General features: G+C 39.9%; 1 protein-coding gene across 1 annotated transcript in view; it reads right to left on the minus strand.

Moving 5' to 3' along the window:
• Nucleotides 1-16,715, minus strand: part of TTN (titin) — a 380,526-nt gene that overhangs the window by 345,780 nt on the left and 18,031 nt on the right. The window contains exons 3-14 of the mRNA XM_086956205.1: nucleotides 9,877-10,080; nucleotides 8,215-8,502; nucleotides 6,480-6,565; nucleotides 6,145-6,389; nucleotides 4,601-4,832; nucleotides 4,131-4,382; nucleotides 3,713-3,850; nucleotides 3,369-3,497; nucleotides 2,272-2,538; nucleotides 2,042-2,167; nucleotides 902-1,174; nucleotides 535-600 (exon numbers count right to left, since the gene is read on the minus strand). Of these exons, the coding sequence (XP_086812331.1) occupies nucleotides 535-600; nucleotides 902-1,174; nucleotides 2,042-2,167; nucleotides 2,272-2,538; nucleotides 3,369-3,497; nucleotides 3,713-3,850; nucleotides 4,131-4,382; nucleotides 4,601-4,832; nucleotides 6,145-6,389; nucleotides 6,480-6,565; nucleotides 8,215-8,502; nucleotides 9,877-10,080 (2,306 nt within the window). The remainder of the gene's footprint in view (nucleotides 1-534; nucleotides 601-901; nucleotides 1,175-2,041; nucleotides 2,168-2,271; nucleotides 2,539-3,368; nucleotides 3,498-3,712; nucleotides 3,851-4,130; nucleotides 4,383-4,600; nucleotides 4,833-6,144; nucleotides 6,390-6,479; nucleotides 6,566-8,214; nucleotides 8,503-9,876; nucleotides 10,081-16,715) is intronic.

Genomic DNA, 16,715 nt, shown 5'->3' on the forward strand with positions numbered 1-16,715 from the left:
CACCACAGCCATCCTGGCATCCACCCACTCCAGGGCACCCAACGATCCCTGGCCCCACCATCTCGTCCACCTCGGATCCAACCTAATCAGTACGGAACTCAGCAGCATCCTCAACATCCCGTCTTTACACCAGCCTTCCCAGATGTATGGAAACATGCAGAGGTCAGACCCCTCCTAAAGAAACCTTCTGCGAGACACCAACGACCTCAAAAACTTTGTTGGGTTTCAAACCATGTAGGAACTTCTCAATCCATAGAAGAGGAATAGAATTTGTAGTCCTGGCTAATTACTGGTGAGGCTAAGAGATGATGTCCCCTGTACAATGAATAGTATTAGGAACAGGGTATGGATTGTTTTGCCATTTGCATGAGTGAGGAAAGAACCATAACCTAGTCATCATTCTCTTCCCCTAGTTCATCCCTGATCACACTCAAGTGTCCTAACACTAAATGTGGACAATGTGCACAGATAAACAGAAACGTTAGCAGTTAAGATCAAACAGCAAGTTTGAGTATTCTCTGACACACTACTTACTGATACAATGGTTGGAGGAGTCACAGGAAAGTCTTCTGGTTCTGGTGTCTGTACAGGTTTCGCTGCCTACAAAATAAAATGGAGTTATTAAAAAGGATCCAGAGCTCAAGAAGTGAGGATATCACACAGTACCACATAAGAGTGTGTGAAGAAAATTGCTTCCTTGATAGGGACTACCAGCTGTTTGCGAACACATAATATGGTTAAAAGCATAGGACAGCTTGACAAAACAACTACTTGTGGGGGAGACAGACATAAGTAGGGTCTAGGGTGGGACTTGTGGTGAGGGGGTGAGGTATACAAGTTAGAGTGCTGTAAGAGATTCTACTTTACATGTAGATTGAGTGCAAGTTACCGGATAACAAACCTCTGTTCTAATGTGCTTCGCTAATGGCTCGTCATAGGCCACATCAGTTGTAATGCTGACTTCCAGGTCTCTTTTCATCTCAAGATCATAACGTGTTTTATATGTCTCTGTTGTCTCTCCCAATGGGAAAGGCTGATATACCACCTTCTCTGGTACCTTTCTGGGCTCAGCTGGTTTTACAGAAGGAGGTCTCACTGGTTTTATGACCTTCTGAGCAATGGTTGCTGTCAGCTCTTTTTCCAGAGTGGAAATCGCAGTCCCTGCTATGGAAACCTAACCAACCCAAGAGAAAAAGTGTTACACAGTTTGTCACTTTCTTTACCTCCTTTTTTTGTAAGATGCACTAGTCTCTTATTGAAAAAAGATGTTTTATCAACAAAGGATTCCACAAGAATTGTGAAATGTCCTTTTTCTGACTGAGTCATTGGTAAACTGTCTTTCTTAATGCATTAGTTGTGTGTTAGCGGAGTTACTGCCACATGTTTTCAGAACTATATCACACAATTTGCTTTCTTTTGCACTTCTTCCTGGCACAGCCCTTCCCTGTGGATGGACGTGTGCGTCAGGAACATGCAGCGCATCTTTAAAGTCAACAAGAAGTAGTTGAAAGTGATAGTACTACTATGATTTGCAGAAATGGATTAGGCATGAACTACTTAAATGTAAAAAAATAAATTAACGCGCAAAAAATTAGGAAAAAGCATAATTGTAAATTGCAGAAAAGCATTGGTTTTGGCTATTAGAAGTGTGAAATTTTATTATGATTATTGGTGTAGTACATGTTAATTATCAGCTGGTTTAGTATGCAGTATGAACACTGCAACATTAAGAGTTACATAGTCACTGGGGGTAGTGTTAGATTAATAGTTGAAGGGTAGTTTCTATAGGGAAGGCGTCTACTTTCAATGGCTGGAAGTTGCAGGTCAGGCAGGTGATACTAAAACATTTTTTTAACAAATATGGGATTCGAATTACAATGGAAAAGCATAGACGGAGAAAATACGAATGGCCAAAATGCTCAAGGCCAAGTGTGTTTTCGTTTTTTGGGGGACTTTTTCAAGGGCTATGTATTTGTATGATAACCAGGGATTTATTTAGTTTGTGCCTGCTTGCCTGTCATGCTCTTCCACCACATCTTACCTCATAAGTATGGTCTGGTTTGGGAACAGTGATTTTGGCAACTGAGAAATGAGGAACTGGAGAATGGGGAGGTGGTTGGATCACGCGGACTGGTGGTTCAGCTGGTGGTTCTGGTGTTCTTTTAATCTACATGAACCAACAAGATTTTGTTGAGTGATCAGTGCTCACACAACACTGGAAAGGCAAGTCTTGATGTACTTCTAAAGACTTGGGTAAAAATTGAGGCTAACCTGCACGACGGGTGTCACCACATAGTCTGTGGGAGGTGCTTTGATTTCAGGCGTAACATGCACTGGGGCAGGTTTTACTGGTTTGGTGACAGTAGGGCGTTCAGGTGGGTGTTCAACTTTTTTCTCTGCTAAAACATGCTGCTTATATGTATACTCCAAACTCTCTCTGCCGTACTCTTCGGCCGGCTCTGGAGGCTCTCTAATGCGGGCTACGTCAACTGCAGCAACAACCGTAGCCACAGCCTCAGCTTTTTTCCCTGTGCCGATCTAGACAAAGGTAGCATTTGAAAACTTAAGAGACTCGGTCACAGAAAAAAACCACATTGATTTATACAAGTAAACAATATACACCTTTACGCACACCAAGAATATATGTAACACTGAGGAATAACAAGAACGACGGAAGATGTTATGGAAGAAGAAAGAAGAAGTGGGAGGAAAACCAACAGTATTATTGCAGTGAAGATAGCTATAAAGAATGACATAGAGCAAGTACCTTCAGAAACCAATTCAATAAAAGTCATTAAACATGCAAGGGTATTCTACTGTTTCCTGCATTGGGGTCACTGTTGAACGAAACATATACACTATGTGTATCCATATTTTAACAAGTGGACAGGAAACGAATGCACACACACACACATAAAATGAATACTTTGCACATGTGAAAATGAAAGAGTGGACAGACATTCCATTTTCAGACAGACATACTATTCAAGTAGATATACCTAGATCCAGTGAAGGACAGAGCACCCAATAAGCCGTGAGTGGAGCGCTTGAATTAATTGCAGGCTTGTGGACACAGCACATCGTTGTTCTAAATTCCTAATATATAATTATGTAAACTAACATCTGGAGTTTTCCTGAGCGGTTAAAGTGATTTCCTTCAAATCAGTAAGAGAAATACAGGGTGTTTCGCATGCAGTGATTTTGCCCGAGTGTGCATGTGCAAACTCACTCACATTACCTAATTCTTGTGGATTCAGTGCAGGCAGAAACCACACAAGACTAGTGCTCCATAAGTGCAGGCGTGCCCCACTTGCGATAAAAAGAAATCTGTAGGCTATCAGTGTAACATACATGTGCTTTTTAACTACCTGAGCAGTAACTAACTGTGTGCTTGTCAACTGAGTGTCTGTCTGAAGAGTCTCGCGAGACCAGGCTTCCTCTAAAGCAGCCAGGACTGTGGCGACTGCTCCTGTTTTCTCTGGGCTATCGTCGATAATCTGGATAGTCGTGGCAAAATACAACATTAAACAAGCTTACTACATAATGCCATCATGAAATATGCAAAGAACCACGTTAAAGGAGTCTTGCTTGGTGTTAGTAAGCAAACGTGAAGAGATCTAATGGTTGCGCAATACAGCAATACTCAAATGGTTCAATGTAAAATTGCATGGTGTGTTCCAGTGACTTGTAAAAGGCCAGAGGGTGTATTCACCTTATGCTGCGTCATATATATCGGTTCTCTTTTAGTCGATGTCTCTTCTAGAGTTCTTGTTACTGTTTCTTTCTGTACCGCTCTTTCAGTAGTAACGGATAAAGAAGCTATGGAGGTTTTCTCAGCTTCGATTCTGATCTGATATTTATAAGGGGGAAGAAAGGGTTTTCTTAAGAAGCTCTTTCAAGCAAAAGTAATGGCAAACGATTATAGAAACCGAAATGGCACACGCGTTCAAAAAAATTAAAAAAAGAAAGAAAACAAATAAAAAGAAAAAAATTGAGGGGTGATAATGTGAGGACGGAATTGTTATATTTTAAAATCACTCAAACAGGTGTATTAGGCATAGCTCTGGTTACGGTTGTTCTACTAGCTACAGGTGGAATGGTGGTAGCAGAGGAGCAAGGGTTATTTCTACCTGTTCCTTTATAGGCGGAATATGGACTGCAGCCGGCGGAATATGGACTGCAGCAGGCGGAATGTGGACTGCAGCAGGCGGGATGTGGACTGCAGCAGGCGGGATGTGGACTGCAGCAGGCGGAATATGGACTGCAGCCGGCCTTTTAGCAGCCTGCTCCAAGGCACTCAGAAAGGGCTCTCTTTCTCTGGCCTGGTCAACAGCAGCGACCACGGTGGCCACTGCCACTGTTTTCCCAGTTTCTTTCAGAACCTACGTTATTTACATAAAAAGACATGCATTTCACAGATTGCACATAGAAAGCACAGATAAAATCAACATGAACCTTACAACAGATACTATATATACTATCCAGCATCTATCGTATACATAGGTGGTTATAGGACAAGGCTGGAGTCTCCTCTCCGGCTACAACACATAACACTGTGATGGACAAAGCCTCCTGCAGCGTTCTATGAGATTCTCGTTACCTCTGGTGGAGCAGTGGGAGCTGTCCCCGGCTCCTGCCCTCTATATGTTCCTTCAAACGTTTCCACGATTTTCGTGTGCATGGAGACTTTACTCGTTTCAGACACGTAGCTCTCTTGCTTCCATGGTGGAAGCGAGTCTGCGGGAGTGGTGGGCTGTGCTTTACGGACCACCGCAGGAGATTTCACTGGTCGAATGGGTGATGTAGAGAGTCTTCCAGCCGGAGACACTGACCTAATCAATGAAATGAGGAATCAAGTGTCAATAGGAGGAAGAAGAACAAATGCTGCACTTATTCCTTAAACAGATGTAAAAAAAAAACCATTCTCATTGGCCCTCGATTTATGTGTTGGAAGCTTTATTGTTCCTTAAGCAAAGTTTAAGTCTTTTAATTCCTGTCTGATATTTGATAGCAAGGACCCTACTGAAAGGAGAGAAAAAAAAAATATATATATATTAATATATATATATATATATTATATATATATATATATATATATTTATTTATATATCCACACCCTGCTACCAATGCAACACGCCTTGGATTGAAGGCGAGTCAAAACATTTGAGCCGCGGCCTCAAGTATTCAGTGCAAGTTTATTTCAACACGATGATCACATCGTGTTGAAATAAACTTGCACTGAATACTTGAGGCCGCGGCTCCAGTGTTTTGACTCGCCTTCAATCCAAGGAGTGTTGCATTGGTAACAACGTGTGGATATTACAGGGGGTGGCTACCCCAGCCGCGAGCCCGCCGATTTTGAGGCTTGGGAACAGCCAAACTTTGGTGGTGATCGATATATTTGTATATGTATACAAACGCACAGGGGGTACATTTTGATATAAATATATATACACACGCACACACACATATATTTTTCCAGATTGTAGGTGGTGTTGTAGGGTAGACAATATAAAAGAGCTACTCCCCATCTACACTTGGGAACTATCCAGAGTCCCCTTCTTAATATATATATGTATATATATATATATATATATATAGATAGATAGATAGATAGATAGATAGATAGATAGATAGATAGATAGATAGATAGATAGATAGATAGATAGATAGATAGATAGATAGATAGATAGATAGATAGATAGATAGATTGATTGATTGATTGATTGATTGATTGATTGATAGATTGATTGATAGATAGATAGATAGATATTTTTTTTAGATATACATATAGATATATAGATAGATATAGAGGTGCACATACGTACATACATACTTAATAGCAATGATTGTTAATACACTAAGACCCTCAATAAGAGAGCCCACCTAATTCCGATGGGGCTGATAACACCAGCTACAGGTCCTTTAGATATTGAGTTGGCCAATTCTGTCTTCAAGTTTAACATGTTTATTATCATAATACTGATTCAGTCTAGTCACCATCTTCAGTATCACCTTGGGTTTCACCACACAGTGCATTGCCATATCAGGGCTTTCGTCTCTATAACAGTGATAAAGCAGTTCAAAATATTGAAGATAATATGATACCGTTTTTGCAGAGTAGGGTAAGTTTACATCGTTTACCTTACGGGTGATGGTATTGGCGCCTTCACTGATCGTACAGGTGAAGGGGACTGTCTAATAGGCGATGGAGACTGTTGACGTGCCATATGAACTTTAGCAGCAATCATTGGCGGCGTTGGCGACTTTGACGTAGGCTTTGGAGGTGTTCGAGGAGGCTGTTTGTGGTGCAGCTGCAGTCCTGCGCTGCCTTCTACAAGCATTTCAACAGTGGTTGAGGATCTAGCATCATAATGAGATTCAAGCCTCTGTAATGCAAGTGAGAAACATCCATGTGAAACTCGTTTTCAAAATGAGCATCTTGTTTCTCATAACTATTCAAGAGGATAAAGGTTTACCTGTTCTGTTCTTGTTTGTCTTGTTTGGGAAATCTGAGCAGTAGACACAAGTGTCTTTGTCTTTTTAGCGGGTATTTCTTCATCAGCTATGAAAATAAAAGTCAACAGCAGTCAAAAAACATGATGTAGGTTCCATGAGCCACAATTATGCATGTTCTTGGCTTGCTAAAACATTTTTAGGCTACCTTTATCAGTTATGATTTGTTTGATGCTGAGAACTATATAACATATTCAAGAAAAGCTTTTCTGCAATCCTAATGTAATGAAAAGTTTAAACTTGTGTGAATTCATTTACTTCACATTTGCGCATCAGGTTACTAAATATGTCCATGGGATCCATTCAAATAAATGACACCTGATTAGGTAGTGTTAACGTCGCTTGAGAACCTTGTAGGGTTATACACAGTGTCTGCAATGACACTACAGGTATAAGTATTTTTGAGAACATGTAATCTGTGGCGATGACTGGCATATTTTGTATATAAAGGACGCCCCACACCCAGCAGCAAATTGTCAAAACACCTTTAAACATACATTTAGCTTGTCTCTCTTTAGTACCGTGCCAGTGTGACTAATGTATTTACCAACACTTGCCCACCTGCTAGCGGAATCGTATCTGAACGCAATACATTTTTATTACCTATGAGAGTGTTTGGTTTATGTTTAAATCGTAAAAAAAAAACGATTTTTAAAAATGAATATAAAAAGGACAAAAACGGTGGGGTGAACCGAATCGGATGACAAGAAATCTCATGAACTGTCAATCACATTGTTTTGCTAATCACAATTTTCAAAGTGGGCGTGGCCTGTGTTTGACAGTGAATGTAAAGACAACAGGTGGAACCAAGGCAAGTAACCAGTCCACGTGCAAATCCAAAAGAGGAAACTGAAGAATGACTCCAGTGACAGAGTTAGGATGGGGCAGGGGGCATGTGGATGGTAGACGTTGCTTAATATTAAACAGAAAAGTATTCTCAAAGCCCTTGGTTGATACCTGAATATAAGAAGTCGTATGGGATCCTTTTATTGACATAATTGTGATCAATGGGATCGCTAGGGAGGGTGGCGGATGGGGACCGTGCTTCAGCCCTGTTTGTCCTTCTCTCCCAGCCCGACTACTACAGCTGGTGAATGTACCAGGAGGCACACAGTAAAACAGACACTGCATCTTGCCAAACATATTAATTCGTCCAAATACCTTTCATTGCACAGCAGTTATTTATATATTTGTAGGTTGCCCCAGCACTTTTATCTGTGACCCAGCGTGCACCCCCTTAAACATCTATCCTAGAGACTCCAGCTGTTACGATGGGGTAGTTGGTAGGCATATTGAATATATATATATCACTTGATAAAATATCCTACGTTTGAACCTAATGGCTGAATGGCTGCTTTAGATGACGCCCTGGCAATTGGCATGGATATACTAGATGGCCTGATACAAATATTAAAAGCTTGCAAGAAGCAGGTGACTGTGTCAATGTGTTTTATCCAGTAGACTCTATTTCACAGGTCTGTTCAATATGAATTAAGTTAAGAATATGTATGTAGGAAGAGAGAAGTGCATTGGTTACTTAAAGAATGTAAACTCTGTAATATTGATAGCTTGTCCAAATCTGTACCTAAAACTGAAGAAATCAACACACAACCAAGAGTATTCAACACACACCCAAGAAGCACAGTGACTTTAGTCGAGAGTACATGTTGGTTTGTGGGTAAAACGTGCAATTTGTACCTTGAACTGTGAGTTCAGCTGTGGAAGTGGCACGTCCGACACTATTCGTAGCATTTACGGAATAGGTTCCAGAATCTTCAGGATACGCTTCTGCAATTATTAAACTGTAGTGGTCTCCATCTTGTAAAATTTGAAAATCAGGGGAGCTCTGGATTTCAGCTCCCTCTCTGTAGAACTTCACCACAGGTGTAGGGATTCCAGTCACTCTTACGTTAAGGCGAACTTGGCTGCCTTGTCTTACTGTCAAGCTCTGTAGTCGTTGTATAAAGTTTGGAGGTGCTGTTTCAGCTGTAAGTTTGGGGAAATAAATCCCAGTCAACAAAATGTATCAAGACAAACAATGAAGAAATGTAGATTTATACAGATGATCGAAAGAAAACGTTCAAACAAATATGTCACAGTAGCATGTTGCTCAACAATACCGGAATTATAGTTACATTTAATTACTTTCGTGGATTTTTATATTTTAGGGTGAGTACCATGTGAAGCAGCTTTCCAAATACGGAATCATCTCAGTTAGGGAAACAGTCATTTTATATATATAGATATGGATTTAGAGATGGCATTTTCTAGGCTTAGGATGCATATGGGATGCATTTTGAATGTAAATATTAAGCATGACGGACCACCTCGAAACTTTCAAGACAGCAGCTAAAGTGAGTGTCATTCTAGTTTTGAAAATGTTGCGAGGATTTGTCAAACGATGCCAAAGTTATTGCTAAATGAAAAAAACATTCTTCTTATGGAAACTAGGCCCTAACTATACCTACGTACTTGCGGGTCTTTTTTTAAAAGGCTTTATGGTAATTTTAGGGTTTAGGATAGCTATGGGTTTTTGGGCGGAAAGGGAGATTTTAGGGTTACGGTTGGGTATTGGTTTTGGGGTGGAAAGGGTAATCTTAGGGTTTGGGGTGAGTGTGAGTTTTGGGATGGCAAAGGTAATTTTAGGGTTTAGGGTGGATATGGGCTTTGGGGTGTTAAGGGTAATTTTAGGGTTTAGGATGGGTATAGATTTTGCGGTGGCATGGGTAATTTTAGAGTTTAGTGTGGGTAAGGGTTTTGGGATGGCAAAGGTAACTTTAAGGTTTAGAGTAGGTATGGATTTTAAGATGGCCAGGGTAATTTTAGGGTGGATATTAGTTTTGGGTGGCAAGGGTAATTTTGGGGTTAAGGTGGGTATGGGTTTTGGGGAAGAACGGGTAAATTTAGGGTTTAAGGTGGGTGCAGGTTTTGTGGTTACAAGGGGAAATTTAGGGATTAGGATGGGTATGGGTTTTGGGGTGGGAAGGCTGATATGGGTTTTGAATTGGAAAGGGAAATTTGAGAGTCTATGGCAGGTATTAGTTTTGGTGTGGCAAAGGTAATTTAGGGTAGGTATGGGTTTTGGGGTGGCAAAGGTAATGTTAGGGTTTAGGGTAGGTATGGATTGAGAGGTTGTGGGATTTTAAAGGGATTTTATATGTATGTGTTTTAAATATATATATATATATATATATATATATAAATATATAAATATATATATATATATATATATATATATATATATATATATATATATATATATATACACACACGCACACACACACACACTAACCAACCCCAATAGGCCACCCAGTGCATTACAGGTATCCCATTTTTCTGGGGGTTCGCAGTCTGCCATACCTGTCGTGAGTAGTTCGGCTGTACTAGTTACTTGTCCGGCTCCGTTGGCGGCTCGTACGGAATATCTTCCACTGTTGGCTGCTGACACGGCGGGGATCGTCAATTTAGCGCGGCCTTCGCTAAATGAGATCTGCACGCCGGGCAGAGTTGCAGGGGAGATTACCTGGCCATCTCGAAACCAGCTCACCTCAGGAGCTGGAAAACCTACAGAAGAAACGGGCAGGTTAAAGTAAACATGATGTGAAAATGTAAGGCCTCTTGGTACAGGACGTATGCAGGTAAATGAAACTTATCAGCAGCTAATTTTTCAGGCTCTGTCACATATCGATGGCAATAAAGGTCTTTGAATTGTGCTCCATCTTTTCACTGAACAGATAAAGCCAAGGAAATAGCAGCTACGTTGTCATATTTTATTTGATAGAATGTTACTTTTATTTATCATGTCAGATAGCGCAGACTGCCAATATTCAAGTACTCTCTAGCAGCAAAGGGCTTGGTGGATACTGACTTCTGAACAGTCCATACGTCCTACATAATAGCTGTGCTAACCTAACAGATATTTTGTTTACCCATTTAATGGGGACATCAAAATCCAAGTAACTAACTAATGCGACAAATTAATTACCACAAAATGCACAACCTGAGTTCAGGCTTTTTAAAATATCATACTCAAACACGCACTCTCTCACACACAAAACGCCTCCCCACCACACACACACTCACTCAATTTGGAAATAGGGAATTATATAAATATCCATGCAGAGATATACAGAGAGGGGGAGATTGACAGAGTGGGGGGGGGGAGAGAGAGAGAGAGAGAGAGAGAGAGAGAGAGAGAGAGAGAGAGAGAGAGAGAGAGAGAGAGAGAGAGAGAAAGAGAGAGAGAAAATACAAAATAGGTGTACTATGGACACTGCCATTGAGAGGTTCTGGTGGGGCCATAAACACAGAGGCCAAAAGTCAAGTGTTTGTAAATGTCACCAACTCACCAAGGTTACATGCTTTCTTTTATGTGACTTCTATAGTAGCATGAAACAGGGTGATGTTTATTGAAACAGAGAGGCTCTGATTACGAATGGCTGCACATCACGTTTTGGGTACAGATTCTCATTTGTGCACACACGAGGATTACAAGGTGGACACCAATTAAGTTTAAATTGAGAATTTGCCAGAATTCCCTGTGACAATTCGTGAGAGAAAGAAGTGCAAAATATTACTTCATGGAGGCTCTCTCTAATTGCAATCAGCCTCCATTGTTAGCTCTGCCTTGTTTTCAGAGCTCACATTTCTATAGACCGAATTAATCTTAAGAAATCAGATTATTATATCAGAAACAATAGTCTTGGCTACATAATTGAATAAATGTCCTTATTTGTTCTACAATGGAACAGTATAGTGCAGCATTCAGCTTACTGCTTTCAATTATCACACTCACATTGACATTTAATATGAAAATATGTAACATGTAGCTTATGTAGTAATATGTTACCATATCGCCATCTCGAGTTTCTTTGTGACATTTAGAAACCATTCTATCTTTGAGCCTGGGATTTATCATGACATCAGAAACCCTCAATGGCAATAAACGACCACATTTCCCAAATACCCATTAGGCTTCTCCCCTCTCTTTCTCTCTCTCTCTTTCTCTCCCTCTATTAATTATAACATATTTGGCAAAGCAACTTGGAAACTTGGCTAGTCTAGGATATTACTGCATTTTTGGGAAGCTAGCATAGAAATAGAGGATATCTAGACTTATGTGTAAAATAAATAACTTGCCTATTGACATCAAGGCATATTTAAATCCACCGCCAGACAGACCAGCAGTTGATAAACAACTATCTTTACAACACAGCCATACCCAGAATCTAGGTGCGTCTTCGTTGGAAAACAAACCTATGTATTTTCCAATATAGCCCCTTATGTTAACATACAGAAGAACGTCAGCTACGTCACAGTCAGCCATTTTGGTGCCAAGTCAAGTCCTGTTCTTCTTGAAATTAACATCCCAAAGTCGCAAATCATCTTATTCTTTAACGAATGCCAACTCTTGTGTTGCTTAAACACAACCCCCTCAAACACGAATGTATCACTTAATTACCAACGTTTTCAATCTAACCAACTGGGCGACAGTTAATTTCATAAGTGTTATCCCTCAAATTGGCAGCAGCTAAACTAAAATCTCATATGCGATAAAGAGTCTTGGGGTGGACTCTAAACCAGCTGAGAGTTGTTGTTTCAAGTGTATTTCTTTCAAAATTTCTTCTTGCATCTAAAATAATATGTCATTAACTGCATTCTCTCGATGCGACGAAAACCTATGTGTAGTCCTAACTCTCTTTCTGTGAAGAATTGGTGACTTTATGTGTAATAAGATGAAGACATTCCACCTAGACATCGCTGTGAAAGAGTACTTTTTTGTAGGCTGTTACGTTAATATCGCTGATTACCACTGCCTCTCACCTTAGAATTCCTGCTTTTTACAGAGGATTGCTTTAATTAATTATTTACATCCAGTCACTGTTCAAGCGAACCTTGAAACCTTGGCATCACACTTCCAAACTTCCAAAAGTATTGTATTTTATAACCGCTATGGTGGCAAACCCCAGTCTGGAAACTGCATATCTGTCCTATGACATCTAGTGATACTTCTTGGTCATGAAATTTGAGTTTTACACCTCAACACTGTAGCATTCACTTTTGAAATCCGCCAGGATTAATTAACAATATCTGAAAATGTGGAAATCCATGAAAATGTGGTTGGTTCAGTAATAATAATGATGCTAATATTTATTTCAGCTACTATGCCCACATAAATCTGAACAGTGTCAGTATGTTCAGAATAATAATTTGTTAACACACCAGAATAACATGGTGAGATGACAGGGACAAAACAATTTTTTGATATTGACAAGGCTGTCAGTCCTCTGACTGTACCGGATGCTTAAATTCTCAGACACTACAGATAAACTACAGTAGGAACAGGATGTCCAAACAAAGATACTTGAGTTAGACTTGCAAAGCCACCTCACGGGATAATGTCAAAGCATCTAGCTGCACTAAGACAGTGGAAATGTGTAACAGATGACGAGTCAATCTGGAAAGACTTGACTGTACATACCCAAGAGACTCTAAATAATTCTTTAGGGACTGCAGCCAGGAGAATGGTATTACATATCTGATGGGCATGCTGAAAAACGTGACCCTTTGAAAAGAAGAACTGGCACTCATCACAAGAATCACTGGTGGGTTGATCCCACCAGATTACTTAGTAGATCTGTATGGCTCTATCAGTGAATTGTTACAGGTATCACGGGGAAAAAAATAAGATCATTAGTGGTGCATTATTTAGTAAACTGTCAACTGTAAGGTGCTAGAATTCAGTAAAGCCTTCATATTAAAAATGATGGTGGAATAAAATGTGGAGACACAATAGGGGTCACCATGGACATTAAAACAGACGTTTTCTAAATAGTTAACGTCTTTCTAAATAGTTAGCAGACGTTAGTAGGAATGAAATAGATAATACAGTGATGGGCATGAAAGGACTTCAAAATTTAGGAAAGCAATCTGGTGGATAGGAGATATTGGATATCAAACAAATCAGGTGACTAAAACACTTTTTACCCAATCCACACAGATATTGGCAATAGGAAGTTGTGCTTGAAAGGGACTTTTTGTTATAACTGATAAGGACTGTGCCTCCAAATCAGTGTGGATTAAAAAACAATATATGTGGCCAAACCTGGGACATGTTTCCATATGTAGAATATTTATTCTAAAATCGTGCACTGATGTAACCTAGCCAGTTAACTAAAATACATTAAAAAGAGGTGATGCAGAAACAAATGTGAGTGGAAGAAACTCAAAAGAGAGTTGCAGCATTAATGAAAGATGTATGGTAATATTAGAAGATAACCAAAAGGAGGTTTGAATTAATATGGTTTAGATAAATAAGTGGAGCACAGAAAGCAGTTCTTGAGTAATGAAAGTGATTATGTAACAGTGAAAGATTTGGCTGATTCTGTCAAAGAGGTTTGTGGTACAGAAAGTTAATTTGGGGTCAGAAAGAAATTATGTGACATTTAAAGAGGTGATATATCTAAGTAAGAGGGGCAGTGAAGTGCCCATGAAACCAATAATTTAACAATGAAGAGTTCACCAATAAATGAATTGTGGAGCAATGAAAAAGAAGCTGGTCAGTACAAGTGGTGATAGCCAAAAGGAAATAATGCTGGGACAGTATAAGATTATGAAGGAATTAAAGAACTATTTTGTGTACGAAACTGTTCTGGGATAAAGAAGAAGGTACTTGTTGGTGCCAAGGTTAATAAAATATGTGCTTAGGTTAGGGAAAGGCTACTGGGGACAGCTAAGTAGGCGGTGGACATTAAAAAGTCAAATCTATTGAACAGCAGGAAATAGCAGTAGCTACATTTAGTGAGGGACTAGGGACTAAACAGCTCAGTGTTTCTTTCTCTAGAGTATCTGACAACACTCACTTCATTGAAGATTATGACCAACTTCCCTTCTCCGATTATTTAAGAATGTTCAATAAAATGAACACCATCTGGGGGGACCAGTAGGAGTGTTTTGTCTACCCAAAGGCCATAGGCCTTTGGGCACACAAAGCTTCACTGGGCACATAGCTTAACTGAAACTGTTCAAGAGTTACACTTCCAATACATTATTCACACAGTCAGGCTATGCGTCTATAAACTGCTTTAAACACCAGGTTACTACAGGAAGTCATTTTACGCAGGGCTATGTCTACTTTAATTCAATCAGTTAGGCAATGTATTGCTCTATTACAAGTTATTTTGTCTTGGAACATCTGAAAATCATATCTGGACAATTCAGAAGAATCTCAAAGTTATATATTTTATGTTAATTTTTACCAATTCTATATTGTATGACCAGGCATAGATTTTGCCTGACTACACTCCTGGGTTCCAACACCATGTTACATCTGTGCTGTCTTGAGGGGTATAACTATAGGCTACTAGGCCTCTTACGTACTGAACAACAGGTACAGATGTGCCTCAATCCTTAGTCAGAGTTGAGAGATAGAGTAACATTTCCATTTATTAATTAAAAAAAAAAATCTTTACCAACAGTAAGAAACAACCCTGCCCAATAACTACTTTCAGATACTGCATCTCTTCTGAAAATCTACTAGCTAGGCAGCAAGACATACACCATAAATAATGGTTTCAAATGTTGAAATATTCTAGATGCAATACCAGAGACAGATAATAGGGGTTTCAATTCTAGCCTAAATTTAAATACCTCCGTTGTCATTATTTGATCTGGTAAGTGAGAGATGTATAGAAAGATATATTTTGCACCCAAAGAGTTTAAAGTAAGAGGAATGAACACTTTCTTTTCCAAACAGGCCTGACCTCTACTCTTGCATATTTGACTCCCTAAAGGTTTCTGTTCTCTCTTGGAGGGAAATCTTTTAACATTTTTATCCACTTTACTACCACGAAAGTCCGTCTTTTTTCCAGTAGTTAGGAGCTTGTTTAAACACAATTTAGAGACTATATTTTGCTCCTCCCATGATACTGAATAAAGATATCTTAATAAATCCCTATTTGCTGAATCGTGCAATGAGAGAAAATCAAGCTTGCGTCTAATCTGAATCAGTGTGTTATGTTATGTTACATACATTTGTAATGCGCACTGCTGCCCCAGCTAAGGGGCGTCCAGGCGCATGGCAGGTAAGAATGCAACACCACAGGAAACAGAACAGAAGGGAGAAAAGTGAATTTATTAAAACAAAACGGAAGGAAGCCTGATCGGCTCTAGCTTGGACTACGCCAATGTACTTTATTTGGGCCTCCCGGAATATCTTCTCACACTCCTCCAATCTGTACAAAATTCGGTGACAAGGGCAGTTTTTGGCCTCAGCCATAGGGCTCATACTTCGGCTCTTTTGAATTTGCTTCATTGGATGCCGGTGCGCAAACTTATTTACTTTAAGACTCTTACTATGGCCTTTAAATCTCTGCATGGCATTGGTGCTGTCTACCTAAGGAAAAGAGTGTGGTTCTATTTTCCTTCTAGATCTCTTCGCTCTGCCTCTCAAGCACTGGCTGTTGTCCCTGCAACTAAACCAGCGTGCATTGGAGGTCGTTCATACAGATTGCTGGCCCCCCAACTTTGGAACAAACTGCCCCTCTCCCTCAGGAAATTAGACAATCTGTTGTCCTTTAGGAAGGGGCTTAAGACTTGGCTGTTTGGACAATAATCTGCCTGTGTTTTTCTGGTCACTCCTCTACAGATCTGTATAGCGCCGGGACACTCTGTCCGAGTAGCCGAGCGCTCTATAAGACCCCCACTAACATAACATAACATAACATAACATTTCAAAGAGAGGTTCTTTGTTAATTCTGGGAAGGTTTTATTATCTGAAGCTAATGATCCCATTGAACACAAAACCTGGAGAAGAATGTTGGTCTTAAACGCTGTTATAATTGGCAGCATTGAACAACCACCAAAGTCAGCATTACATTTGTGAAATCCCTTTGTTGATGCCATGGCCCACACTGCTTCCCAGTTCAGGCCATCTGACCATTTCAGAGATTTACAAAAGGTTAGATTTGCATCATTGTATTTCCTCCACTTTTTTACCATCCAATTGCCAGAACAAAATTCTATGCATACAATCTAAGCCAAAGCACTTAGGGCCAGATGTAGGTCACCAAATACCGGTCGGTAACGGCCAATTTCGGCTGTTACCGACCGGTATTTGGTGATTGAAATGTGGGGGCCTATATTTTACAGAATCGGTACATTTACCGATTCGGTAAATTTACCGATTCTGTAAAATACTG

The sequence above is a fragment of the Lissotriton vulgaris genome, chromosome 2_1 (assembly GCF_964263255.1).
Source record: "Lissotriton vulgaris chromosome 2_1, aLisVul1.2, whole genome shotgun sequence".
Lineage (NCBI taxonomy): Eukaryota > Metazoa > Chordata > Amphibia > Caudata > Salamandridae > Lissotriton > Lissotriton vulgaris.